Source organism: Grammomys surdaster, unplaced genomic scaffold (genome assembly GCF_004785775.1).
Source record: "Grammomys surdaster isolate TR1022 unplaced genomic scaffold, NIH_TR_1.0 125950, whole genome shotgun sequence".
Taxonomy (NCBI): Eukaryota; Metazoa; Chordata; class Mammalia; order Rodentia; family Muridae; genus Grammomys; species Grammomys surdaster.
This window is the reverse complement of record NW_021620771.1, coordinates 3,414,805-3,441,129: the sequence shown is the minus strand read 5'-3', so window position 1 is coordinate 3,441,129 and position 26,325 is coordinate 3,414,805. Positions and strand designations below refer to the sequence as shown.

Genomic DNA, 26,325 nt, shown 5'->3' with positions numbered 1-26,325 from the left:
AGCCAGTGCCTGTATCTGCCATGGCCTCTGCCTCCCATTCCCACTGGGGCCAGAATGCTGAACCAACAATGTTCTCCAAAGATGGTCACTGTAGGTTTGGCCAAGAGAGGCATGCCATTCTGCTGTTTCTTCCAGATCACTGGCTCAGGTGGTCTCTGATCACCAGGCAGTTTGCCCACCTAGCCTGGCTGGCCACCTGAAGCCCTTATCTGCAAGCCTGGCTCAGAGCCTTCCAACAGGAAGCCCAGCTAATTACCTTCTTGCAGACATCCCGTCAGGGGAGCTGTTGTACCATGACCTTTATACCCCATCAGGGCCCCCCAAACTTTACTAGTAGCAAATGGTTCTCATCAAAGCTAGGCTTATGTGTCAGGAGGCAGAGCCCTGAGGGCTTCCCAGAGGAGGCAGCCAAGAGCTAGCAGGATAAAGGAGTGGCCCAGGCAGAGACAGTGGGGAGGCCCAGTCACAGCAATGTGCCCTGGTAGGTGGGGGACAGGGCTTTGGGGGGAAGGATTAGGTTGGCAATGTCTGACACTCACTCCTCTGAAACTGTGTATCTGTCAGCCAGGGGTTCACAGGCCACACTGCCAATCCACACACCACGTGCCACGTCACTGAGCCGACGGCCCAGGTTTCTGCCACGGATGGTCAGCAAGGTCCCACCGTCCAAGGGGCCACTCAGAGGCTCAATCTGTCGGGGGGGACCCAAAGTAAGCGAATGTCTGAGGCCTGGGTGTATCTCTCACTGTCACATGTGCCCACAGGAGGTGGGGAAACAGACCCTCTGCCTAGCAGAGGACATGTTGGCTCAGAGTGTTCTGAGGTCTGGGGTAACTGGTGGCTGGCCTGCATGGGTCCCAAAGCTGATGCCATGTGGCTCCTGGTGGCCATGCCTGACCACAGAACTCAGTATCTAAGCCAGAAGCTGATTGGGCTAAGGATGGGCATTTGCCCCATGCTAAGCCAATCAAAATCCTTCCCTGTGATTTTTTTTTTTCCCTAACTAATCAGGCGGCTGAACTGCTGAAATCCTCAACTGTCACCAGGTTAGGTTTCCCGGGTGACTGTGAAATATCACTGGATCAAAGCCCAGCTTCCTCCACCTCCACCTCTGTGCCCCATTAAGACGTTAGCCCTGGGAGGTAACCCATGAGCCGAGAATGCTGTATGTGCCTGGTGTGTCATGTGCTTACCACTCGGATTTCAGGGGCTGGGCAGGTGCCAGGGAGTGGCTGCAGGGGGCCTCTCAGACGACAGCCATCATTCCAAACACAGAGGTGACCCAGGTCCTCACGGCCCAGGCACTGGGAACAGTCAGGGCTGCCCATAGCACAATTGTAGACCACAACTGTGGACACAGGACAGCACGGTGAACCTGAGGCACGGCAACTCCGAGGTCAGCATCCATAAGGTTCTTGGTCAGCTCCTACCTATGCTGCCCTGTGTCCAGCTCCCAGACTCATCAACACTCCTTCTCCTCATGACCCCATGTGGAGGAATTACTGACTCCCCCATTTTATAGACAAGATTTATAGGGATTGGCTCACTGAGTCTTGGTCAGTCTTGTGGTAAAGACCTGTGGCCTCACTTGACTTAGGGACAACAGGGTTCAGAGAAGAACCTGAGGTTCAGAGGTTAAAACAGTCATTGGTATGAGGCTGGCCACAGCAGAGGGGCTGGCCCGAGTGTCTCAGTGAGTACTGGCCACCTATGGGGTATGTTGTCTGTGGCTGCCAGTGAGCCCCCAAAGGCTGGGCCCCTCCCACTGGCCATGTGGGATAGATGGACACTCACCTGTCATGGGGTTAGGGCTGTCAAGGAATCGGTCTGGTGGCCCCTTCAGCTTCAGGCTCAGTGGAAACACCTGGCTCTTCTGGGTTGTGTGCAGCTACAAAATGAGGAAGAGCAAAGGTGGGGTCAGTCTTTTGAGGGGGCAAGGGTGTCACCAAGATGGATGAGAGCAGGGGGAGGGGACCAAGAGGCAGAAACAGGCAAGGTGAGGAGAGAGTGGGTTTCTCTTGCCCTGCTGGGCCATACCACTTACCACCACTTGGTTGCAGCGGACCAGTGAGTCATTCACCCATATGGCTTCAAAGTTCTCCTCCAGCCCGAAGCTGCACTCGAGGGAGATACCCTGCCGACGCAAGCAGAGGAGCCTTAACCTATTCCCTATACCTCCATCAAAACACAGCAGCCTCTACGCTGACAAGTGGGCTAGGGACTCCAGGCTTTTGCTGCCAGAATCTCCTTCCTGGCCATCATGTCAGGGACTGCACAGATACTGGGGATCCTGGGAGCGTAGGTAGGAGCTGGCTAAGAATCTTATGGATGCTAACCCCAGAGTTGCCTTGCTTCAGGCTCACCGTGCTGTCCTGTGTCCACAGTTGTGCTATGGGAAGTCCTGACTGTTCCCAGCACCTGAGCCATGAGGTCCTGGGTTACCTCTGTGTTTGGAATGATGGCTGTCGTCTGAGAGGCCTCTGACAGCCTCCCCACCACCCACCAGTGGCCTAAACCAGTTCCTGATGCCCCAGATCCAGGAGACTTTGCCTGGCCCTTGGACTGAGTCCCTGGTCTCTGCCCTGCAGAGTGAACCCTAGGCACCCCATCAACCTCCATGTGGCACGTGCCAGGCCTCTGCCTGGGCTGGTCACCTTTTTATCACTGGTGAGAATCACCACAGTGTCCGAATTCCAGCTGCAGAGCCCCTGGATCCCCAAGGCCCCCTTGGATCAGAATACCCCACACTTGATCCAGTCCCCAGCAGTAAGGGGCTGAGCTGGGGGACCTATTCTACTCCCAAAGCCTGCCCTGCCCTGTTGGTCAAATGTCCCGTTCACTGGCTTAGTCTGCTTGCACCTAGCTCTTGGCTCCTAGGTGAAGGTCCTAGCTGACCGTGGGCCCTTTAGATACCCCTAAGACCAGCAGAAGTTGGTAGAAAGCTTGGGTTCAACCTCACATAGGCCTAGCTTTAAATCCCACCTTTACTTGTTCACTGTGTGGCCTCATGCAGGTATGTGAATAGGTCTGCTAGGCAAAGCAAACATCCTATGTTTCAGAGGCTTACATACACAGGTGTCTAATGTGTGCTTGCAGGAAGTACTCAACAAATGCTAACACATTAAGCTAGGTCTAATTCCTCAGTCTCATCATGCTCCCTCAAGAGTCATATCAATAAATATTTACTGAGTGATAAACTTGGGTTTCATGTGTCAGACCGAGCCCCTAGCAGCCATGCGCCAGGACTTCCTGTTTATGGCTCTGCCGTTGGCAGATGTGACACCCTGAGAAGAAAGCAGGTCAACCTCTTCTTTCTGGGGTCCTAGCCGGAAGCTAACACAGGAAAGATGCTGCTGACAGGGCCAAATGCTGGCTCTGTTCCCAGTGTGTGGAGCTGGAGGTGGGTCCCCTCCCCGAGCACATGGCAGAGCAGTTGGTAGCAGGACTGCTCAGTGTCCAGGCCCCAGTTCTGACTGCTAGTGATTTAGAAGCACAGGTCAGGGTGAGGAGAGCAGGTAGACAGCACTAGGGGTGGGGTAGCATGGAGGGTGGGGATTTCTGTGTCTGGTAAAAGCAGAGAATGTGCCAAGAGTGCCACACAGCTGGAGAGAATCAGGCAGGGCCAAATTAGGGCTAGAGCCTTCCCACCCTGCTCCTGTGACCCACCAGGCCTTGGCAGGGTAGGCTTTTTGGTGGAAGGCAGCTCCACCCTGGCTCTCAAGAGCCCCTACCCCACAGAGGCTCCCTGACACATCCCAGATGCCTGGCACGTGGCCCCCACGTGTGACAACCGTCACGGGCCTCAACTCCCGCGTGGCAGTGACAGATGGCATGTCCCAGGAATTAGGAAAGCTGGCATCCTTCCAAAACTCATCAACCCCCCTCTGTCACACTCCTCCAATGGGGGGGGCAGAGATAGCCACATCCCCTCCCCCAGAACACTTTCTCCCTCAGTGTCCCCTCTAGACCACGGGAATTAGGGGCATGGCCTTTCCTGACCATCCCTGGTGAAGACATGGGAGCCATGAACTGGGTCAGTACGTTTCACAGAGCTTGGACACGCAGGGTCTTGCTCAGCCTGGGCAGGGCAGGCAGGGCCCACATGGACCTCATCTACCCATGGGCTGTGGTGCTAGGCAGGGGGCTGGGCCACTGTGTCAGGGAGCCTCCAGGGCAGGAGTACTGGGGCCTGGGCCAGCGTTCCCTTGGCAGCTGCTGGCTGCCTGCTGTCCCCCATCAGCCTTGCTTTCCTGCTCCAAGTCTTATACAGCTGGAATGGGGCTCGGAGAGAAAAGCTGGGCCACCATTATGGGCGCTGGGATGGTCTGAAACCCACAGACACCCTGCTCAGCCTCTACTTACACGAAAGAAGGCGGCCTTAGTCAGAGGCACCAGGATGTCCTGAGAGCCACCTGTGGGCACGGGCGCCAGGGGCGAGGGCAGGATCTGGGGACAGTCCTGAGGACTCTGCAGACCAAACACAGGAGGGAGGTCAAATAGGATGTTTCAGAGCCCCCATCCCCAACAGATAGTCGTGCCTCCCCAGGGTGCCAACAGTCTCCATAGCAATGCCTTCAGTCTCACTTTCTAGATGAGGAGAGAGAGGTAAAATGTTCCATCTAGGCGGAGTCCTCCTCCTGAATGTGCTCCTTAGACCCAGAGTGCCTGGCTAGTATGTGGTGGGGAGCCCTTGGTGGCTGGGGTCTTTAGGACTCAACCTTCCAGGACACATAACACTAGGCCAGACCTGGGCTAAAAGCTGCCTCTGTGGCTCTCAGAGACCATACCACACCGTACAGAAGAGACCGTACAGGGGAGAAGCAGAGACGGTGAGGGCCATGGCTATGCTTTCTCCACATTCCTCAGCAGGACACTGGGAACCATATCTGCTGGAGCTTTCAAGTCCTGCCTATTGGTGCCTTGATATCTGACCTATGAGAGCAAGAGGTCATAGGGACCAGGGGCAGCCATGCACCCCGAGGCCACTTTAGCCAGGGGTCTCCTGGTCACATCTGTCAGGGCAAGGATTAGGGTTAGGACACCTGTGTGAACATGAGATCACCCTCTGGGACAAGGATACCTTTTGCCCTCCCCCTTGCCCTCTCTCTTGGAGGTAGTATGCTGTTCCGATAGGCTGGCCTCAGGTACTGGGGTCACACACGTGGACTACCACTCCCATCAGCCTCTCTAGATTCCACCCACTATGTGCTTGCCATATGACCCAAGCTGACCTCAGATTTGCCTTTTCCTGCTTCAGCCTCCCTGGTGCTGAGATCACAGGTAGGTAGTCATGGGACATTTCATATTACTATTAATTCTTAATCACACAGGGGACATTCCCCTTAAGGGAGATCCCGACCAAGCTAGACCAGTGAAGAGCCTGTTGAGAAGCCCCTTATACCACTGTTGAACTCCTGAATCCAGTGGTGCCTGAAGATGACTATTCAGTAGCATTAGCTGATTAACTCCAATGACCAGAGCCAGCCTGGGCTCTTCCCTTCTGGGCTTCCCTTTCCTGTTTCCACCCAGGCCTTCAGATGGCTTCTAGGCCTCAGATGGCTTTTCCCATTTGCTGACCTGACCTGCAGGGTGTGTATGGTCACACGCAGGACAGGGATGAGAGCACAGGAGAGGGGGAAAGGTCAGCAGCTACCATCATGCAGGTGTGCACAGAGTCTGCTGTAGCTCACATAGCTTGGCACAGACCTCTCCTCACCGAGCTGGAACTGCCTGGGAGCAAAACTAGGTGGCTAGGATCCCAAATGTGCTCCTGGAAAAACGGAGCCGCAGGAGTGCCCGGAATTCCTACAGTGTCTCCAAGTTCAAGGGGGCAAGCGCTGACATCCCAAGCCAACAAGTGTCAAGAGACCCAGTGACCGGGGCCCCCTGGCCTGCTGCCACTTGCTGTGGTCCAGCCCACAGTCCGTGATGGCTGTCAATACCCATCAAGCCACTCAGCCACTGGCTCCAGCACTGTGCCGCCCTGTGGTTTGGAACACACCAGGCTCTGATCCAGCTACCGCTTCCCATCCTGCTTCCAAAGCGTGACATCATGCTACCCTGGGAGCACCATGCTCTGAGAGGCAACACTGGGAGCACCATGCTCTGAGAGGCAACACTGGCCCCAGAACACCTGGCACCTTGCTGCCTCTTCTCATCCCAATTCCAGAGCCAGCCCTAGCAGTCTCCCTGTGGGAGCCATGGGGACCATGCGCACATGGCTGCAAGCACAACCTTCAGGGCCTCCTTTCCAGGAGCCAGGGGTCCTGGACGACATGCAGACCCTCTCGCCTGCCGTCTGCCTGGGAGGCCTGGCGCCTCCACAGCTAACTGGCACTTAATTAAATGCCAAGTCGAGCACTGGTTCAGAACCTTGCACAGGCCTTAGTGAAGCTGCCTCTTCTCCTGCCAGATTACAGTAATGCTCTACGACATCCCCTCTGGGGCAGGCCCACTCCTGCCCCGAGGGAGAGCTGCAGACCTGGGGAGAACAGGCTGACTGCCAGCATCAGACACCCCCCCTCCCCAGCTGTTGAGCTCCTATGCAGGTGTCAAGACCCCCCACACAAAATCCTTTTAAGAGATGTCTCTCTTGGTCACCCATGCACGGCAGCCACAGCTTATAAAGTGATCTATGTGCCAAGCATAGGGTTGGTGCCTCCTGGAGTAATTCCAGATCTCTGCTCTAGCCCTTGCTGTGAGCCTCACTTTACAGAGGGAGAAAGACACAGAAAGAGTCAGTAGCTTGCCTGGGATCACACAGCCCCAGGTTAGAGCTAAGGCTTTGAGCCTGTGATAGGAATGACAGAACTGTATCTAATTGGCTTTTCCTCAGTGCTTAGCACAGACTCAAGTATACAACAAGCACACAGTGAGTGTTGATGGACTGTAAGGAGACCCTGGTCCTTCAGGGTGGACATGTAGCAGGCAGATGCAGTGGACACGTCTAGACTTCAGCAGTCACAGTCCCTGATGTGTATGCAGCTTAGGGGCATAGGTAAGGACACGCCGTAACCAGTATGCCCCCAACCCCAGAGCTGGGTGTTGGGACATAGCTAGTCTAGGCCCATCATCCCTGTGGCTCTGGGGTTGGGGGCATCCTGGTCTTAGTACCCAACTCTGAATTTCAAAGAAAGGCAAGAGGGAGTTGGGTTCAAGGCCCAAGCCTGCCCCCCAGATAGGTGGCCTTGGACAAACCACCTCCTCTCAAAGCTACAGGGACAAAGGCTTAAAGTGTCTGAGAAACTGAAAACACAGGATGACAATGTTCCATCCTTAGCATCTGCTGAGGGTGGAGGCGGCTAGCACACTGGGCACAGCTTCAGCCTGGGTCAGGCTTTCCAGAAGGTCACATTGTAGCCCTAGAGTGTTGCCTCTAAGAACAGGCCTTCCTGGAGTAGTAACCCAGAGAGATTCAAAGGCAGGGGAGGGAAAAACGTAACCAGCTTGTCCAGTCACAGGGAATTGGTTGAACATGCAGTGATGAGTCCCCTGCCCCACCCCACCCCTGGCTGTTAGTGCAACATCAAGATAACAGTAACGTAAATACAGGAGAAGTGGATACTAAAGCCATGGGTGGGGGTATGCCCGAGACAAGGCTTACCGTGGGGTTTGGTGAGTCCTGGCACTGAGACTGGTTGGAGACACATGAGTGCAGCTGGATGCACCAGGAGCAAGGCCACTGTGTCGACAGGCAGCTGGTACAGCTGGAAGACAAGGGAGCCCCTTAGACCCCTGCTTGCCCACCCTTAGCTGGGCCCCAGAAGGATGATCCTAGTGCCTTGGAGAAAGGGGGCAGATGGGCCATCTTGTAAGGTAGTGAGCTTCCCACTAATGAGAGGTATGCAAGGGAGAAACAGGTAGACTCTTTAGTTCCCTCTGCCACTGCCAGTCTGGCGTCAGTTTGCAGGGCCTGGCTGGTCAAAGCTTGCTACAGGCAAGGGAAGGATGTGGGATCCTGTCTGCTGTGTGTTCCTTGGTCTGCAGCTGCTCTCCAAGCTGGAGCCTGCTCCCTGTCCCGCGGCCCACTCACGCTGTATGGGGGTAGACTTGTCCAATTCGGCTGCAGTCGTAGATGGTGAAATTGGCTGAGACAATGTTGTGTCCTTTGACCCTTATAGACATCTCAACGGTCACGTGGTCTGGAAAGTGATCAGAGATACAAAAGTCTGCCTCCGCATGTGATGCTGACAGGGCCTCACCCTTGGGCTGGCATCACAGCCAGGCACTCACCCTGGCCAGCAGGAAAGGATGGAAACTGGGCCCTGGGCAGGAGGTTGCAATAGGCAATCTGATGATCATAGGCAGGGCCGGGTACTCGGGCCACTGTTCGAACGCCATTTCCATAGTCACAAGCCATCTCCATACCACTGAGGCTGGGCAGGCTTCCTGAGATCTGTAAGATCATACCCTGGGGGAGAGATGCCCTCAGGTGAGGCCCATGTCATGCCCCTTACAGATCCTATTGCAAAATAGCATCTGTCTGATACTGCCTGAGTGTCTCTCAGAAAATGGTTTGTCTTGAGGGAATTCAAGGCTGTCTACTCGTAAGACACCCTGGGGTTTTAGTTTTTCCATTTTGAGGCTCCTCATCTCAGAAGTCACACAGGCTCTGTTGCAGGCGTTGCAACACAGGCTGTGATCTCAGCACTTGGGAAGCTGGAGCAGGATGATTGCTACAAGTTCAAGGCTGGACTGGGCTATGATGTCTAAAAAACAGAAGGCCTCTGTGGCACATGGTTGCACATGGCCCCATTCTCCACCCCCGTGGACCTCACTCCCACCTTAGGGACCCTGGACTGTGGTTTCCTACGAAGCTCTTCTTCCTCATACTCCACACGCTCTCCCAGAGCAAGGCTGGTCTGCACTGTTTTCCTGCCTACCCTTGTGCCCCACCCCAGTCTGTTCACCTCGACATCTTATCTGTCTTATTCTCTCCCTCCTCCCAGGCCAACAGTCGGTCTCCAGAGTATGTACACGCAGGGCGCCCAGTAAGTGCTCAGTAAGATGTGAATGGACAAATGAATGACCGTGCCTACCCCAGGCTGCCCAGGGACGAGGCCAGGGCAGGACTGATATGTGATCTGGTGGAGTAGACCAGCTGAACCTCTGGAACTCCTTGGGGTGACATAGGAGGACTCTGTCCTTAGAAGAGTCAGTGAGGAGGGATCTGGGAGGGACCCAGGCTACAGGGCCACCCACCATACAGTAGGGATGGCTCTCCTGACACTAGCTACCAGCCCTGAATGTCCCATATCAGGATTAAGTGATGGTCACTAACACTCCCAGGAAGAAGACACAAAGGGTTTATTCTCTGAGTGTCTCCAGTTAGCACATTCAGAAACTGCCCTTTAGACACCAGCAGTGTCCCTGTGCACTGCTATATACTCGGGTCACATGGTCCTAACTGTTGACTAGTCCTGCAGGAGTCCATGGCAGAACCTTGAAGAGGTGGCCCAGCCATGGAGATGGCGTCTGGCCCTTGCTGTGAGCTTCCTAAAGCCTGGCTGCCGCTGTTCTCTCTGTGTGCCCGCAGGCTTTATGCTGGTGTGGTTCCACTCACTGTGTAGTCCCGGTGCACATCAATCTCAGAGGGCAGTACTGTCATGGCAGGGCAGCGGCTGGGGCCCTCACTGGCACTGGTCCAGAAATGCGGCTGGCTGGAGTTGGTGCAATCCTGCTGGAGTGTGCACCTGCAGGCACCGTGGGGTCAGGTCCTAGGCCAGAGCCACTCACTGTCCCCTAGCCCTTCCTACCCTGCCATCACCTCAGGGGCCTCACCGGGTCTCCAGAGTGCACCAGCCACAGTAGGCATCAGCTGCGCCCACACAGTCACCGCAGGTGGAGTGTACCTCACAGGCTGCCACCTTCACTCGGGCCATCTGCAGGCAGAGGGGGTCCAGCTGAGCAAGGGAGCCACCCCTCTCTCGTGAGGCTAGGGTAGCTAAGTCTAGAGGCATTAGTAGAGGGTATGTGGGGGGAAACATGGCCTCTTTGAAGCATCGTGTCCCAGACGTGAGTGAGCAAAGATGGAGGTGGGGAAGGAGGTGTCCTCAACAGGAGGGCAAGCATGCGCAAAGGCCCTGCACCAAAGCTAGCTGGCTACAGCTGCTCACCTGGTGGGATGTCATCAGGTACAGGTATCCAGGATCCATGGGATCAAACTGCATGACGTGGTGCACGGGCTCCCCGTAGGCCACCGTCAGTACCCGCCTGCTTACCACCTGCATGCTCTCGTTCAGACTGATCTGTGGAAGAAAAGCCCATCATCTACTGGTGCCCGGGACTGCCACCCACAAGGTCAGGCTGCTCCAGGGTTGGAGTCTCTTTTCCCCTCCCCTCCTGCTCAGATGGTCCTGGGTAAAAGGGGAACCGGGGCTCCTAGGTGGAATGCGCATGCGCCATACTGTCGTGCTCACTGACTGAACAGCGCCCCCACCAGGAACTAACTTCCTGCCTGACTCCAATATTTCCCCGAGGTGTGTGTGGGCTGTAGTTTCCCAAACCATTCTCTGGAAGGCTGCTGGCTGTCATGGCTTGAATTCTGTTTCTGACATGTGCTCATGTATAATCCAAATGAGTTGTTTTCCCTCCCCGAGCCTCAGTTTCCCCCAGTGAATAAGAGTCAGGATGGCCATCGTTCCACAGGGCTGTGGGGATAAGAGAGATAAGACAGAGTCCTGGGTGAAGTCCCAGGCCCCTCTGCATGGCTCGCCAAGGACTGGCAAAGCCCTGCTGTCTGTGTTCCCTTCTCATCTCCACAGGCCGAGTGCTCACGGCTCCAAGATGCTAATCAGAGGGCAAAGGATGGCGGTCTGGACACTTTTGGGGCCGCCCACTCATCTTCCTCTGCAGAAAGAAACTGCCTGTGGCATTCCATGCCTTGAGGATCCGCCTAGCCACACCCTAGCCACGCCCCTAGCCACGCCCCCACCTCGTTCTCATTTTGCTCCCATTGTTATACATTGTCTACCTGGCCCAGTCAGGCCTGCCTCACGTTTGCCACACGCCTTGCTGACAGCATCTCTATCCTTTTCATTCTAGGGTGTACCAGGTCAACACTGCCCTCCCCAGGTTCCCCCAGACTCAGGCTTGGCCTCTGATGTTGCCAGGAAGCCCCTAGAGATGCTGGGAGGGGCTTGACCATGGCTCACACCATGCCCACCTACCCCAGACACCAAACAGACATCAACTCATTTCTGCTTCCTCAGTGTTCACTGAGGCCCGTGGCCCCAGCTGAGGACTAAGATAGACGGCCCAAATGTAGAAAGGGCTGGCAGGAGAGTCACCGACTCGTCCATCACTAAGGCCCTGTATTCCATTCCAAGCATGGCATACAGAAATCAATTAAAAATGAAAAGCAAGGACCCCATCTCTAGCTATCTGGTCACTGGGGGTAGTCACCTCTCTCGAAGGACCTCAGTGGCCTGCTTCTGTGGAATAGAATCCTTGGCTTGTGAGAGCTAAAGGACGTGGTGTCTGTGATGTATCCTGAGGTACTGGGTAAACAGCAGGTGCCTAATGACTGCAGCTTTGTGGGTAGAAGGGGGAGGGGGCTCTGACCACAGTCCTGCTCTACCTCATTTCTCCTCAATGGATCGAGAGCCTGGAGTCCAGAGGAGACAAGCTAGCGAGTAGTAACAGTCAAAAGCAGAAGCCATCTGACTGCAAAGCTGAGCCGGGATGGCTTGAAGCTGGCTAACCGGACAGGTACTGGGGCCCTGTGTTCTCCCTGGGCACCACAGGTGGTTCTAGGCCTGTGGGGCCCAAGCCCCACCACCATCCCACCCAGGCAGCTGCCAAAGGGAATTAGATTACGGACTCTGAGTCAATTAGGCTGGGCCTGGTTGGAAGGCTGACTTTACAGAGTGGTGGAGAGGCAGTGGGCAGGGGTGTTCCAATCTGCTCTGAGGTAAGAGAAGCAGCCCCTTGCCCTTCCTTAGCTCTGGAACTTGCACAGTGGTAGGCCTCATGGTTAATCCAGAAACTGGACCCCTGAGCTGGTGGCCAGCAGTGCTGTTGCCTCCCTCAGTGAAATCCCCCAGCAACTGCAATCCAGTAGGGAAACAGGCCCAGAGGGACCATGTGCGTTGCAAAGGTCAAGAAGCTGCAGGACAAGCAGCAGGCCCCAGGCTAGGAGATGCTGAAAGCAGATGCAGACATTGTTCAGGCCAGTTCCTCCCTCCATGACAGGCCTCTGTGGGGGCCCAGAGGGAAAACTGAAGGAAGCAGAGTGACTCTGGCCCTCTGTGGCCCTTCCTGGGGAGCTTACCTTGAGGAGCCTCCCCATGGCGGTGCCCAGAAAGATGGCCGTGTAGTTGTTAGTGCTGGCCACAGCCACGGCCGTGAGCCCTGGAGCACGGAACACGGGCGATGCCCTCAGTGGCTGCAGGATGGTCAGTGGGTGCTGCAGGTGGGCCGCTCCGCAATCCAGCTGCTCCGGCTGCAGCTGTGGAGACAGGGCAGGTTAGACCTCAGCTCTGGAACCTTCTATGGCTCCCTGATTGTTCACACAGGCAGATCTCAGCTCTAAGACCCTGCTTGAATACCCCTGCTCCAAGCAGAGGTCCGGCTAAAAAGATCCCCAGATGCGACCCGGGTCTAGCCTTGACCTTGAGTGACACAGCTACTTCTAGGTGCCGGTGGTGTTTAAGGTGTGTGGGGTCTAGACTGGGTGTGGGGAAGGGAGGGAGAGAGGGAGGCAAGGCAGGCTTGCCAAGGGATGGTCAGTTTGGCTTTTAAGAGACTAAAGGTACAGGAGTACACACTTGCAGTCCCAGACACTGGGGAAGCTGAGGCAGGAGACCCTGGTCTGACCCTGGAAATTTCATCTCAGCCTGAGCAATACAGCAAAACCACATACCTGACCACATCATTCCTCCTGGCCAGACGCAGTGGAGAGGCCAGAAGAGCCCATATTTGGTCATTGAGGTCATCCTTCCCTTAGTTCACTACTGAAGTGACACCCAAGAGGCGTCCCTCCCGTCTCCACTGTGTTTCCCCACAGTTCTAGCATCTGTTCCCATCCCCTAGTTTCTTGGGACAATTTTGGGGTAGGGCAAACTTCCCACCCAGATACGAGTTGGGGCTGAGGTGCCCTGGTCTAAAACCCATGGGCAAATTGTGTCCTAGACAGTTACTATGGCTGACCCTGTCATATCACTTTGCTTTTCTGAACCTCAGTTTACTCAGCTATAAAATGGACATGTGCACATACTTCTCCATGGGGGGTTCAGACAAGCTCCATGGTGGACTGAATTTGCAGAGGTCAAGGACTTCAGCTGGTTGTGGAACCAGACACCATCGGGTCTCATATGACTGGTGCTAATCCAATAACAGAAGAGATCTGAAGGCTGTGGTATGGCTCAGTCAGTAAAGGACTTGCTACACAAGCATGAAATTTGAAAGCCAGATACAGTGTTGCACTCCTGGGATCCCAAAGCTGCAGGGGCAGACAGGTGGGTTCCCTGGGAACTACCAGGCAGCCATCATGGCTGCTTGGTGAGTTCCAAGCTAGTAAGACAGAAGACCTGGGTGGGTAGAGAGATTGGGAGGACCTGAATATGATCAAAATATTTTGTATGAAATTAATTTAAATTAAAAAATTGAAAATAAAAACTAAAAACTGAATTTAAAAAAGAGGTGAACAAGGGGGAGGGGGAGGTGGCTGGTGAGATGATGCAGTGGGTACAGGTGCTTGTCATACAGGCCTGATGGCCTGAGTGTGTCAGTGGATTCCAAAAGGTTGGTTACATCCTAACCCCAGAACTCTTATGGAGAGATGGTAGGCAGAGACTCATCCCAACTTCACATAAGCAACAAGAGAGTCACTTCCTCAAAGTGGACATCAAGAACAGAGTCCTGAAAGTTGTCCTCTGACCCCCAGACACATGCTCCACACGTGTGGAGTCTGAGATGCCGTGGTAAGTTCAGTGGCAGAACATTTACCCAGCACACAGAAGCTGTCTACTCCTAAGCCTGTGGCCTCGACCACCTCGATGGGGCTTCTCTGACCCCGCCCTCAGCTCTCTCAGGTCTCTCTTCCAGCCATCTAACCTGTGTCTGTACCTCACAAGCCGGTCCTACCTCAGAGCCATTATCTCTGTCCCCGTCTATCAGGTTGCTGCACAGCAGCTCCTGATAGGAACACATCCCAAGTCCTCTGGAGGATGTCAGAAAACACAAGGACCAAGTCCTATATACCCAGTTTGGTCCCATACGTATCTCATCTCCCTGTAAGAGATTGTCAGTCGTCTCTGTGAGAGAGGTGACAACAGCACACTTGCTGAACACTGCAACAGAGCACAGTGAGTGTGGGCTCTGCCTCACACTTACTGTACCACACACCTCGACAGCTCAAGAATCTCTACCTTTCTCCTGAGGCAGGCTTGTCATGGCTTCTTGTAACGTATCAAATTGCCACCACCATGTATTTGTACTTTAAGAAAAATAAGGGCTATGCAAACAAAGCTCTGGCATTTGGGGACAGGACATCAGTAACTATGACTACCAAGCAGCTACCAGGTGGGTAGCTTAGGCAGGGTGGAAACACTGGACAGAGCCCAGATTCAGATGCAGGGTAAGGATGCACAACTCAAGACTTCATCGTGGTACTCAGCACAGCAAGCAATTTCAAGATCATGAATTGTTTATTTCTGGAATTTTCCATTTAATATTCTTAGACCTTGGCTGACCGAGAGTAAGTGAGACTGTGCAAACAGAGTCACTGTACACTCTGGTTCCTGACCTGAGCTTCAGCCTCAACCCACTTGCCTTTGTCCTGAATGTATCTGAGCTGAGATGACCTTAGCCATGGGCTCTGAGCTGTCCCCCAGGCTGGGCTCCTCCCCAGTTGTCCTGGAGCACCACAAGGACTACAGCTGTCCCATCCCACTGAGACCATGGTCTCCCACAGCTTACATAACTTTCACTGAATACAGATTACTTACTTGCGTCATTAAATAAGTTGTTTTTTAAATTAAAATTGTAAACCCCTGCTGTGGGATGTGAGCTCTGGGAGACCCCAGGGTTGGCTCTGGGCACTGTGCTGAGCCCGGCTGTCCAGCCAGCCAGGGTGCGGGCCCTGGGAAAGGCAAAGCCAATGCTGGGCTGGGGGTGATTTGTGGGCCGCGGTGAGAGGGGAGGCTGTGGGAAGGCTGGGAACTGACTCCCGCAGCCCGCCCTGACGTTCACAAGCCATTAATTCTGTGCCGAAGGAATTTTCGAAAAACCCTTTCCCCCAACCTTTTTTTTCTCTTATCCTAAAAATAAAATCTTAAAAAAAAAAAGCTTTTTTTTTCTTTCTTTCTTTCTTTTTTTTTTTTTCTTTTAAAGGAGAAGTGAGCAACTGGGGCTGGAATGATCTATGTGGAGGGAAGCTGCCCGCCTGGGCCAGGAACCCTCAGACAAGGAGTGGCTCAAGCAGGAGCAGGGCTGGGACACCCACAGAGGCCCTGAGGGTGGCCTTGCGGAACTTGGTGATATGGGCCCCACAGCCTGGAATTTCTCCCCTAGCACTTCATTCACTGAGGTGGCCCACACAACCCTAACCTATTCCTAGCTCAGTGGGACACAGCACACCACCATCCCCAAGAGTGACACAGCTGTACTACTGTCCTCACTGTGTGCAGAGGGATTTCACCCTGCCGAATGCTCAGGGCCCCGCCTCCATTCTGTCTACTACCCCCGCTTTAGGCCAACCACACCGTTTCTCTGCAGTTTGAGACGTCCCACCCATGTCCCACACCCCTCTACAGGTCAGGCCCCAGCTCCACCATGCTTCCTCTCCAGGTAACCCAGCCTGCAAGGCTAGTCAAGCAATATAAGACTCAAAAAAATAAGTCCAGGGATGAGAAGATGGCTCTGTTGGACAAGTGCTTGCTCTGAAGGACCTGAGCTTAATCCCGAGAAACCATGATTAAAACAAACAAAAGACAATGAGTTTGGTGGCAGAAGCTTGGACTCCCAGAACTCAGGAGGTGGTGCAGATCCTTGTAGTTTGCTGGCCAGCAAGCCTAGCCTACTATGAGAAGCCCATGAGGACGACACCCAAGGTTGTCCCTGGCCTCTATGCATGTATACATTCATCCCATAGGTGTGTGCGGACACACTCATTCATTCTCTCTCTCTCTCTCTCTCTCTCTCTCTCTCTCTCTCTCTCTCTCTCTCTCTGTGTGTGTGTGTGTGTGTGTGTGTGTGACAACACTGTAATGACCAGCACTTCTATTTATTCGGGTGCATCGTACGCATGATGGGTCCCTCTGGAGTGCTCATGGGTGAATACTTACTAAAGAAGGGAAATTAATTTTGACTAAGGTGTAAACATTACATTCAGCTGCTTCCTCTCTAAGCTGAGTGATGGAAGGCAGTACAGCCATGGTGTGCTGGAAAAGCAAGGGAAGAATATAGTCCTCGGTCTGCCTGTTGTGTGGGTAGCAAGACAAAAATCTAGCAGCTAGCTCTGTTTCTGGTAAGAGCCTCAGTTTGTTCCACTCTGAAATGGGGTAGGTAATGGCCACAAATTTCAGCTCTTCCTTGAGAGCACGAAGCCCCTCCCTGTTGAGCCGGCTGCCTCCTGGGGCCAAGCTCAGTGCTGCCCACTCTCCATTAAAGGACTGCCCTATTGATTTCACTCCTTCAGTAATTGCAGCTGAATACAGCTCTTCTCTCCCAGGAAGCCAGCTACAGGAGGGCTTACAGTATGCCTGCCATATCCTGCCCACAGACCCTGCCAGACCTCCACATCTCCGCAGTAGGCACTCAGAGGAGGATGAGACACACGGCAACCGTGGTCACCAGGTTCCATCCCAGGTGCCTACTGTGCAGCTGGCCCTGGTCTAGGGACACTTTCCTGTCTGAGGCCCAGAAGGGCAGGTTCACAATTGCTCAGAAGTGTCACATAGCTCACTGTGGGGTGACAAAGGCTACTGAGCTGCCCAGAACTCCCCTCTCAACCACCCCAACAGCAGCCAATGGGAGAATTTCTTCTCTGCTGTTCTGGGGTGGAGTCTGTTAGACAGGGGCTCTGTGAGAGCCACACCCCATCCCACGGGGAGCTTCTGCAGCTTAGCTGAGAGCCAGAGGGGGCCCAATACTGTGTGGTAGTGTGGTAGTGTGGGACGCCAGCAAAGGGGATTTCGGGAAAGGGACATGGGGGAAGGCTGCAACGGAAACCAGATGTAAGTTGAAAATTAGTTCAACTATAATGCTTATTAAGACACACACACACACAGCTGCAGAGTAGGCCATGACCTCTCTGCAATTCAACAGCCTCCAGTCTGTATAAACATAAGCCATCAAGGGCTCGCTCCAAATGACCCTGACCTGTGGCTGGTCTGAGATCTGTGTTCTGGGCAACTCCTCCCTCATCTCTGCCCCATGCGGAGCCACACCTCCTAGACTCTCAAGCCCTGATCTCTGTAGAAGGATAAGGACAGGGATCCAGGCTGGATGGGGCAGGGCTCTCCTGGGGACGTGGGGGGTGGCAGGCCCAGGAGAAAGGGCAACCTCGGCAGGCAGCAGCTTCCTGCAGAGCCCTGCCAGTTGGGGCCCTCTGCCCTTGACGTTAGTATTTGTCTCAGGAATAAAAGAACCTGCCTGGAGCTTGCACAGATAGGTGATCAGAAGCACAGCTTCATCTCTAAGAAATCCAGCTTTAAGCCCCGCCCCCACCCCACCTCCCGCTTCAGCACCTGCTGCCCTTTGGAACACGGTAGCTCCATGTAAGCAGTGCCTCATTTGGGGTAAACTGAGGCACAAAGATTCCTTAAACCTACTATGTATCAGCGCTGGCCAGGGGAGGAGATGACAGACTCAGCTCTGGAAGGTTCTCTCAGAGGAAACTGTTCCTGCCCAGAAGTCCATGCACCTCCCAAGGCCATCAAGATATCTCCAGGAGCTGCCAGAAATACCCAGCACAGAGATGGGCAGGGGCTTCCTTGAGACACACAGCCCAGCCATTGGCTGGCTTCCTCATGTGTGAGACTCGGACAGCAACAGCACCTGCCACACAGAACTACTAGAAATGCTAAGGTCACAACTGCTCAGTAAATGTTCCCAGGTGGCTTTGGGTACAACAGCAGGGTCAGGGTGTCCAAGAATGGAGAAGCCCTGCCAGCTGACTGCTGGGTACCTATAGCAGTCAGGGTTCTTGGGCTAGCTAGCATCCTGCACAGTCCGGGTTTAGTGGCCTGAGCAGCCGCTGCCTAGACCCTGCAGGACCTACTCGGATGGTGCTTGTTTGGCTAGCTGGCCACAGCCAGCCAGACACCCAGCTCCCCCCTTCTCCAGGCTGTTTCTCATTCCCTGGCCTGGCCCAGTCCCCAGCAACAGCCCCCCACCTCCAACTTGTCCCCAAGGAACACAGTGAGGTGTGGTCTAAGCAGCACTGTTTCTCCCCAGCCCAAGGCCCTGCCCCCAGCTAGCTCCAGTAGGCAGCCCTCCTCCAGCTAAATGGCTTCTTGCTCACTGCAGGGAACCAGCTGTGTCTCCTGGGCTGGCCACTACAGTCCCTTGAGGGCTGGGAACAGACTGAGTCTCACACCTCCTCAATGGCACACAGCCTTTCTTCTCTCCTCAGGCCTTCTGTAGTCCCCAGTCCCTTGGGTACTGACACACTTGGGGGCTCCTAAGCTCCAGGCAGGTCAGCTGGCTCTGCAGTCTGTGGCTCCCAACAGCTGCCACCATCACAGCCACTTGGAGCTAGAAAGCCCTTGAGAGCCAGGTGGAGAAACTGAGGCTCACCGCATTGAAACAGCAATTCAAACAAGGCTGAGATGAGCCATTCAGGCAGCTAGCCAGCGCCCAGCATGGCTCCAGCCTGAGGCTTCCACTCAAGGTTACTCCCCACAGCTCTGTTATTTACTGATCGGGCCTAAAGTGCTGCTGTGATTGGCCCTCTGGGGCTGCACAGACCTTGGACTAGAGCCGCAGGCTTCCTTCCTCCATCCTCCGTTCTTATGTGATTTATGGGGTTTTGAGCTGAGGACAGTATATTGGGAGAGCAAGGGCCTGGCAGCCTGGGAGCTTGGTGACATCATGTTTTAGCACCAGAGGAAGCCACTTCAGTAGGGCCACCAGATGCCCACCTGGGTGGCCCCAACATGGTCTTTGACAAGAGGAAGCTATGTTCTGGAGAAGCTTGGTCCCTGTTCTTGCGCTCAGAGATACTCTTGGGGTTGTCCCCACTCAGGGACAGCTGGTTTCCATGGTAATGCTCACACCATTGTCAGGAGCTGGAAGGGCCTTGGGAATCACCTGGTGCAGCCATCGCAGGGGAAATTGGCCAGCACCTGGTAGCAGCTAGGACTTTTCCAGAGCAAATGAGCCATGTGTCCTCATCCTCTAAGGTCACGCAGGCTCCTCGGGGCCAGCAGAATGGAATCTAAGAACTTGGTCCACAGACAAGACCCTATGTTCTCGGTCTCAGCCCTGCTGGCTAAGTCGGCCACCACACCACCACCTTGTCCCTGCCGTGATTTCTTCCTTCCCTGTCTAGCCATCCTCCAGGCTAGACAGAGCCACCACCTCCAGGGAGCCCTCCTATTCTTGAGTGAGGCTCCACACAGGGCAGTGTGGTTTTGAGTTTCTGGGACTTGGGGATACTGGGGCAGGGTCTATACCTTCTCTCTTTGGGCCATGCAATAAGCCTAGTCCCCTCCCTAAGGGATACCCCTAGGAATTAAGATGCAGGACAGGACAAGCCACCAAAGATGGCAGCCTAAGGGAGGGGCAGAAGTCTCACATTGGGGAGTGGTTATGACTATAGACTAGGGCAATTCTGTAGACCTCCTGGGAGGAGGCCACCTTAGGCCATTTCTAGACTCCATTTTCCCACCTTTAAAATGGATTCATTTTTAAAAAGTGCTCAATGCATGAGTACAAGGCTCTGAGTTCAGATCCCCAGCACCCACATGAAAAGCTGGGTATGACCGCTTGTACCTATAATCTCGGCACTGGGAAGCTGAGGCAGGAGAATACTTGGAGCTCACTGTCAGCCAGTCTAGGCAAATAAGTTCAATGAGAGACCCTGCCTCAGGGTAACAGAGGCAGACACAGGACGCTGACCTGTGTCTTCTACAAGCGTGTGTATCAATGTAGACGTAGATAAAAGTCATCTTATTGCTTTTGGCAGGGAGAGTTAGGTTTTAAGGCACTTCACAGATGCCTGGCACAGGACAAACTCTCAAGAAACCTCACTAATTACAAAGAGACATTTGCATTTTGGCCGAATGAGGGACTCCGTCAAGTCATGGTCTAGCTCAGGCCCTGCAGCAGCCACCAGAACTTGAGCCATACACTAGCTCCCTAAACTTCATGAACAAGGCTACCCCACCTGCCAAATAGAGACAGTCTCTGCTGTGACTGTGTCCTGGGCCATGAGATACATTTACATGTCCCTGAGTAGCCTCTCCAGTCTGTCCCCAGCACAAGTGATGCAGTTTTTCCCCACTGGGAAAAACAAAAGAAACCTTCCTTCCTACAGTTGGGGCCCTCACCCCTTTCCAGAGAAGGGACCTTCCTGGTTCCTTCACTTTTGGTTTTGGTTTTGGTTTGGGACAAGGTCTCTCTACACAGTTCAGGCTGGTCTCTAACTTACAATCCTTCTGTTTTGGCCTCCCAAGTGTTGGGATTGCACCTGGCTAAGACGCTGCATTTTCAGAGGAAAGTATAGCCAGATGCTCTCAGGCCTTCTCTGTGCCCAGGAGGCCCCAGCACCCAGCCCTTCTGCACATGCTCAGAGGCTTCACCCCACCCATCTATCTCTCAGGAGCTGTGGTGCCCAGTCCCCACCAGGGAATAGCCCAAATGACATCAATCCAGCCATGGGAGAACCCAGGCACCCTGAGTCCAGAGCTCTCAGCTGACCAGCCATCCTCCAGTGAAGACTGGTCACAGGGAGTTCAAAACCAGCCAGCAGTCTGGTGACCTGGAACCCACAGAGTACCTGTATGACCCTGGGCAAGTCCCTTGCCCTGTCTGGATTTCTTTCGGTTTCCCCCACTGTAAGCCTTAGTGTGTGAGGACTGAGTGTGGGCAGTGAGATCCAGACAGTGACAAGCACTTCCCCAGCAGCAGGCAGCAGGTTCTGGGTTTGCTCAACATAGCCCACAAAACAAACAAGCAAGCAAACAAACAAACAAACAAACAGGCCTCAGCTTCGGCTGCCCCAACCTGCCGAGTTAGTGCACAGCAGACACTGGCCTGGCTAGCTTTCAGCCTGCACGTCCCAGGGAGCTCCTCTGGGGATAGGGCTTGCCTACACTTTCTCCATAGTTCTCTGCTTCATCCTGGCTCCCTCAGAGCCTGGTGTGAGCTCATCAGCTGCAAGAGCCCAGCCCACCCTCCTCTGAGCACCTGCTGTCTGCTCCACACACCAGCATGCTGTGCTCAGATGTATTTTCTCCCTAGTACCTGCACCTGCCATTTCCTGGGTGCAGCATATGGGATTTTTTTTTTGACCCACATCTTTGAAATGAGACACAGACTTTCCATTAGAATGAGGAAGCACAAGGCACAGAGAGGGTAACTGACTGGCCTTGGGTTACACAGAATATGGGCAGGACAGGGCAGAGCTCTGTCAACTTTGTCCCTGGGTACATGGGAGCTAGACATTCTCAGAGCGGCCCCACCTGTCTTTTCAGGGGAGGTTATCCCAGCCAGGCCCTCTCCTAAAACCCACAAGGGTCTCGGCTTGCCTCTGTGACACAGGGTGCTGACTTCAAACTCTTTCCCAAACCTAAACCCTGTCTTGGAAGCTCTCTCCCTCCACCACCACCTGCCATCTCAGCCCTGAAATTGGTATAGAAAATACCTTCCTGAGCTGCGTGCCACCCACTGTACGCCTGCTTTAAAAACTGCCTGGGTTTTTTTTTCCTGCCATTACTATAAAAAGACACTATGGGAAAAAAAAAAAGCAGACCTGGCATTTGCTGTGCTGTCCTGCAACTTAAGTATACACACATCATGGTCATTTACAGGCAAGAGATTCAGACAAAGGAGTCATATCCAGCCAGCTCTACCTTGCCATTCCCTGCCTCAGTTTCTCTACTAACAGCACACAACTGCTCAACATGCTTTCTCCTCAAACACACTGTGGTGTGAGGAAGGAAATCCCACCTAACTACTTCCTTTTTCCTTCTACCTGATGCTGAACACATCAGGCCTTGAGGGTCCTGGGGGGGTGCAGGTCCAGCCTGTTGCCCTGTATGAGACAGCACAGGGGTGCAGGGCCAGCACAGGGCAGACTTCAGAGGATATCTTACCCCGATCATCTCCACTGTTGTTCCTTCTTGGGTCCCTCCTCACCAGCCATCGTGCACTTTCTAGATCACACAATTGCCAACTCCTGTGCTTGCCAACGGGCAGCGTGTACCCATGCCCACACTGATCCTAGGTGCTCTGAAGATGACTCAATTTGGGACAAGATGTAGTTCAGTTGGTACCACACGTGCCTAGCCTTCACCTAGACCCTGGGTTTAATACTCAAGGACACACAAACTGAGCTCGGTGGCACACGCCCTTAACCCCACCACTCAGTGCGACTAAAACTAACCTGTGCTACATGAGATCCAGTCCATTCTTAGAAACCAGGAAGAAACCATGAAGTCACATGAGGGTCCCTATAAGCAGAGGTCTTGTAACATTGGGGGTTCAGTAAATGCTCAGAGGACCCACATGGGGCTGTGGGTGAAGGTGGTGGGGTCTTACAGCTGCAGAGCAGGCCTGATGAGAACACTTCTCCAGGACAGCCTAGAGCCCAGCGAAGAGCTAACTACATCCCCAGGGGTGAGAACAGCGCAACCAATGACTGCCGTGCGCTAGTCACTAAGCACTTGACTTTGTGGCTAACTTGCTCATTCGGTCCTCCGCACACAGTCTGGAAGACTGTGCACTACCCTAACTTTAGGAAGCAAACTGAGGCTTCAGAAGATTCTATTGCTTCATCAAGGCCACACAGCCAGGCACCAAGAGAGGGACTACAAGCCAGTGCAGGGGAGCTGGCAACAGTTTAGCAGGGACAGCAAGCGCCGTGTCCTGCTGCAGATCCTCCTGCCAGGGCCGCTAGCTTGTGTCCATAGTTGGACATTGGGGAGAACGCAGCAGACTAATCTAGAAGGGCCCTAGCAGAGAGACTATGTGGCCTTGGGGTGAGGAGCAGGCCTTAACTACACTGCTCTGGGGCCATTTTCCCCTTAGAGGCCCTGCCCCCATAGGGAGGACAATCCAGCTGCCTTCAGCTGGGTGAGTCACTGTGCCGGCCCAGGGGGGCACCAAGGACCGTGGGAATCAGGACACATCTAACTGGAGGGGGAGGGGAGAAGCAGCCCGAGGAATCCTGCAGAACCCTTCATCAGCTAGAGGCCCACAAAGGGCCACCTCCCACAGAGCTGCCCTCTTCCTACTCTCCCAGCCTTCAGATCCAGCCAGGCACAGCCATGGCAAGGCTGTGGCTCTGGAGAGAAGAATAGTGGCTGCCCTCACCCCGGAGCTGCACAGGGCCTGACCCTGCCGGGTGACAGGGCCACAAGCTTCAGACGGTCCATCTGCCTCCTGCCCGCTATGACCTTTCTTGTGAGGGGTCAATCGGCAGGGTGGTGGGCGGCTCAGGGAGACTTTGCCAAGAGAAGGAATCTGGGCTTGCTCAAAGCCCCAGTATTGGGCACGCCCACGGGAATCTTGCTACCCCTGAGGACCACAGAGAAAGAGACAAGGCAGGGAGCCTCGTTGGGCACAGAAGGCTGGGCTTAGCCCTCTGCAAACTCAGTGTCATTTTGGTGTAGAAAGTGAGTTGTGTTGTGAAATTCTTCGGGGGGGACTGGCTGTACCCAAAGTCAATTCACTTGGGGATCCCCTAACCTGGCTATCTTGCCACTGCCCACCCCTGAGGCCCCACCTCACCCTATAGTTCTCCACCAAAGAGTCCCTGCCAAAGACCCCTTTCCATCGTCCGTGGCTCCGTTTGTCTGGCCCGGCTGCCTGGACATCCCCATTCCACATCTGTAAGGCAGCAAAGCCCCAGCACCAAGGACACAGGCGGCGGGGGGTGGGGGGGGTGGGGGTGGGGGAGGGGGGAGGGAAGACGGCTTGTGTTCAAGCCCCACCTCTGCTGCTTTCCAGCTGTTTGACTCTGAGCATCCCTTAAAACTTACACCCATTTCCTCATCAGTACGGACAAAGGGACGAGAACACTTTTGTTGGAGACCTTTGACACACGACACGCTCAGCCTGTGGTTCTCAACCTTCCCAATGCTGCGACCCCCAACCGTAAAATGATTTCATCACTACTACTTGCTAACTGTAATTTTGCTACTGTTCTGAACCACAATGCAGGATAATGCAACCCCTGTGAAAGGATTGTTTTGACTCCAAAGGGGTCACACACAACCCACATGTTGAGGATGTCTGGCTTAAGTTAAAAGTCTACAACATTTGTGATCACAGGTCTGCCATACCACCAGCTAGACGCTCATGTGCTATTTGTTGAGTGGCTTTGAGCACACACCTGTTTGCCAACCAGGTGGTCTCTCCAGGGAACCAATCACTTCCCAAATACCAATGTCCCCGGGCAGAGTCTCCCACTGGGACTCTACATCCCTGCATCTCTACACTCTTGGGGTCTCCAATGGGTGTCCCTGTCACATACTCAGCCCTTCCATCCCAACCTCTCTTTATCTTCAGGGACAGGTGCCACACCCATCACAACCTGCCAGGGTGCAGAGGTATGTCCTAAGGGCATCCACAGTCTCCCTAAACTCTCCTGGTGTCACTCCCTCTTCAGCTCAGCACGCACCTGTGCCCCCCCACCTGCAGAGCTGATTTGTAGGCGCGTTGTCTTCGGGGAGCACCTGGGTACCCTGACAACCCAGACCACACACACACATAGGTGTGTGCACCTGTGACCCAGCACGCTCCCGGGCCAGCATCGCTGGCAGTAACCAATCCTCTGGGACATCTGCGTGCATGCTGTAACCCGGCACACGCCCCTCTGGTCCACGGCTTACCTGTATGTTGCGTTTGCTCTCGCAGGCCGGCCCGGTACCCTGTACCACGCTGTCCAGCACCGCCACCACGTCGGGTGCCGGCTCCACGAAGCAGGCGGTGCGCGCTGCACGAATGGCGGCCTGCACGTCGGCAAAGCGGAAGGCGCAGAGTGCGGCCGGGGCGTTGCGGGCACCTGGGGCGCCCTGGGGCCGCTCGAAGACGGCGAAGAACTGCTCGCGCGCGGGGAAGACCGACACGAGGCGGCTGTAGAGGTCGCCGCGACCCGCGCCGCCCGCGCACTGCAAGCCCAGTTGGATGTAGGACTCGGTGAGCTTCTTGGCGTCGCCACCCGCGCCGCGGGGCAGGCAGATGCGCGCCAGCAGGCTGCGCGCCTGGCTGTCCTTGTCGCCCGCACGCGCCTCGCTGTTGAGCGCCAGGTACGCGTAGGGCTGCGCGCTGTGCGGTGGCACCGCCGGGTGCAAGAAGGCACGGACGAAGCCCAGCTTGTGCTGCTCCTTGGCGCCCTGCTTGATCTTCAGGATGTTGTCGTCCGACGGGTTGAGGTCGAAGGTGAAGAGCTTGGCCAAGTCTCCACGCGCGTCCAGGGAGCGGATGGCGATCTCGGGCGTGTTCTCGAAGCGGTGGTCTTCTAGGCTACGGTTGCGCGGGAAGAAAGCGCTGCCGAAGCCGGTGTACGTGGCGCCCACGAGCAGACGACTGCCCCCCGTGCCCGAGGCCGGTGGCAGCACCAGCCCCACGGTGGACGCGTTGGGGTGATTGGCGGCCACGTTGAGCATGCTGGGGAACACGGTGACCGGTTCCTCGGTCGGCGCGGCAGGCGGGAAGCTCACGGCCAGGGCTGAGATGTTGCCCCGGCGCCTCAGCTGGCACAGACCCTGGTAGATGGAGCCGCACGCGACCACCAGACCCTGACCCGGGTCCAACTGCAGGATTTTGTTGTAGTTGTCGGTGAGGCGCCGCGGGTGCTCGCACGAGGCCTGCGGGAGCTGCGGGGCGTGACACAGCGGGCTGTCCGGCACGGGACCCACGGTCGCCTCGGCCTCCAGGCTCAAGTTGGCACTCGACAGCTGGTACAGGCGGTTCACCGCCGCCAAGTACACGGTGCCCGCCGTGCCGTCCAGGGCGAAGTTGTTGGTGGGCGTGGGCGAGGGGAAGCGGCGCTGGATCTCTAGGGCGCCGGCCCGCGCCGCCCCAAGCAGCAGCAGCAGCAGAGGCAGCGGTAGCAGACCGGGGCCCCGCGAGTGAGAGCGCCGAGGCAAGGGGACGGCCGCGGCGGCCCGGGCGCTAGGGAGTGCGCCGCCCGCGGCGCGACGAGCCATCCAG

The 26,325-nt window shown here is 55.1% G+C and overlaps 1 protein-coding gene across 1 annotated transcript in view; it reads right to left on the bottom strand.

The window, feature by feature from the left end:
- Plxnd1 (plexin D1) overlaps positions 1 to 26,325 on the bottom strand; it is a 39,404-nt gene extending 13,079 nt beyond the window's left edge. Inside the window, exons 1-13 of the mRNA XM_028753548.1 lie at positions 25,002 to 26,325; positions 12,272 to 12,448; positions 10,116 to 10,247; positions 9,781 to 9,881; positions 9,563 to 9,692; positions 8,233 to 8,410; positions 8,033 to 8,141; positions 7,604 to 7,706; positions 4,363 to 4,467; positions 2,045 to 2,134; positions 1,795 to 1,888; positions 1,194 to 1,348; positions 540 to 691 (exon numbers count right to left, since the gene is read on the bottom strand). Coding sequence (XP_028609381.1) covers positions 540 to 691; positions 1,194 to 1,348; positions 1,795 to 1,888; positions 2,045 to 2,134; positions 4,363 to 4,467; positions 7,604 to 7,706; positions 8,033 to 8,141; positions 8,233 to 8,410; positions 9,563 to 9,692; positions 9,781 to 9,881; positions 10,116 to 10,247; positions 12,272 to 12,448; positions 25,002 to 26,321 — 2,846 coding nt within the window. The 5' untranslated portion in view covers positions 26,322 to 26,325. The remainder of the gene's footprint in view (positions 1 to 539; positions 692 to 1,193; positions 1,349 to 1,794; positions 1,889 to 2,044; positions 2,135 to 4,362; positions 4,468 to 7,603; positions 7,707 to 8,032; positions 8,142 to 8,232; positions 8,411 to 9,562; positions 9,693 to 9,780; positions 9,882 to 10,115; positions 10,248 to 12,271; positions 12,449 to 25,001) is intronic.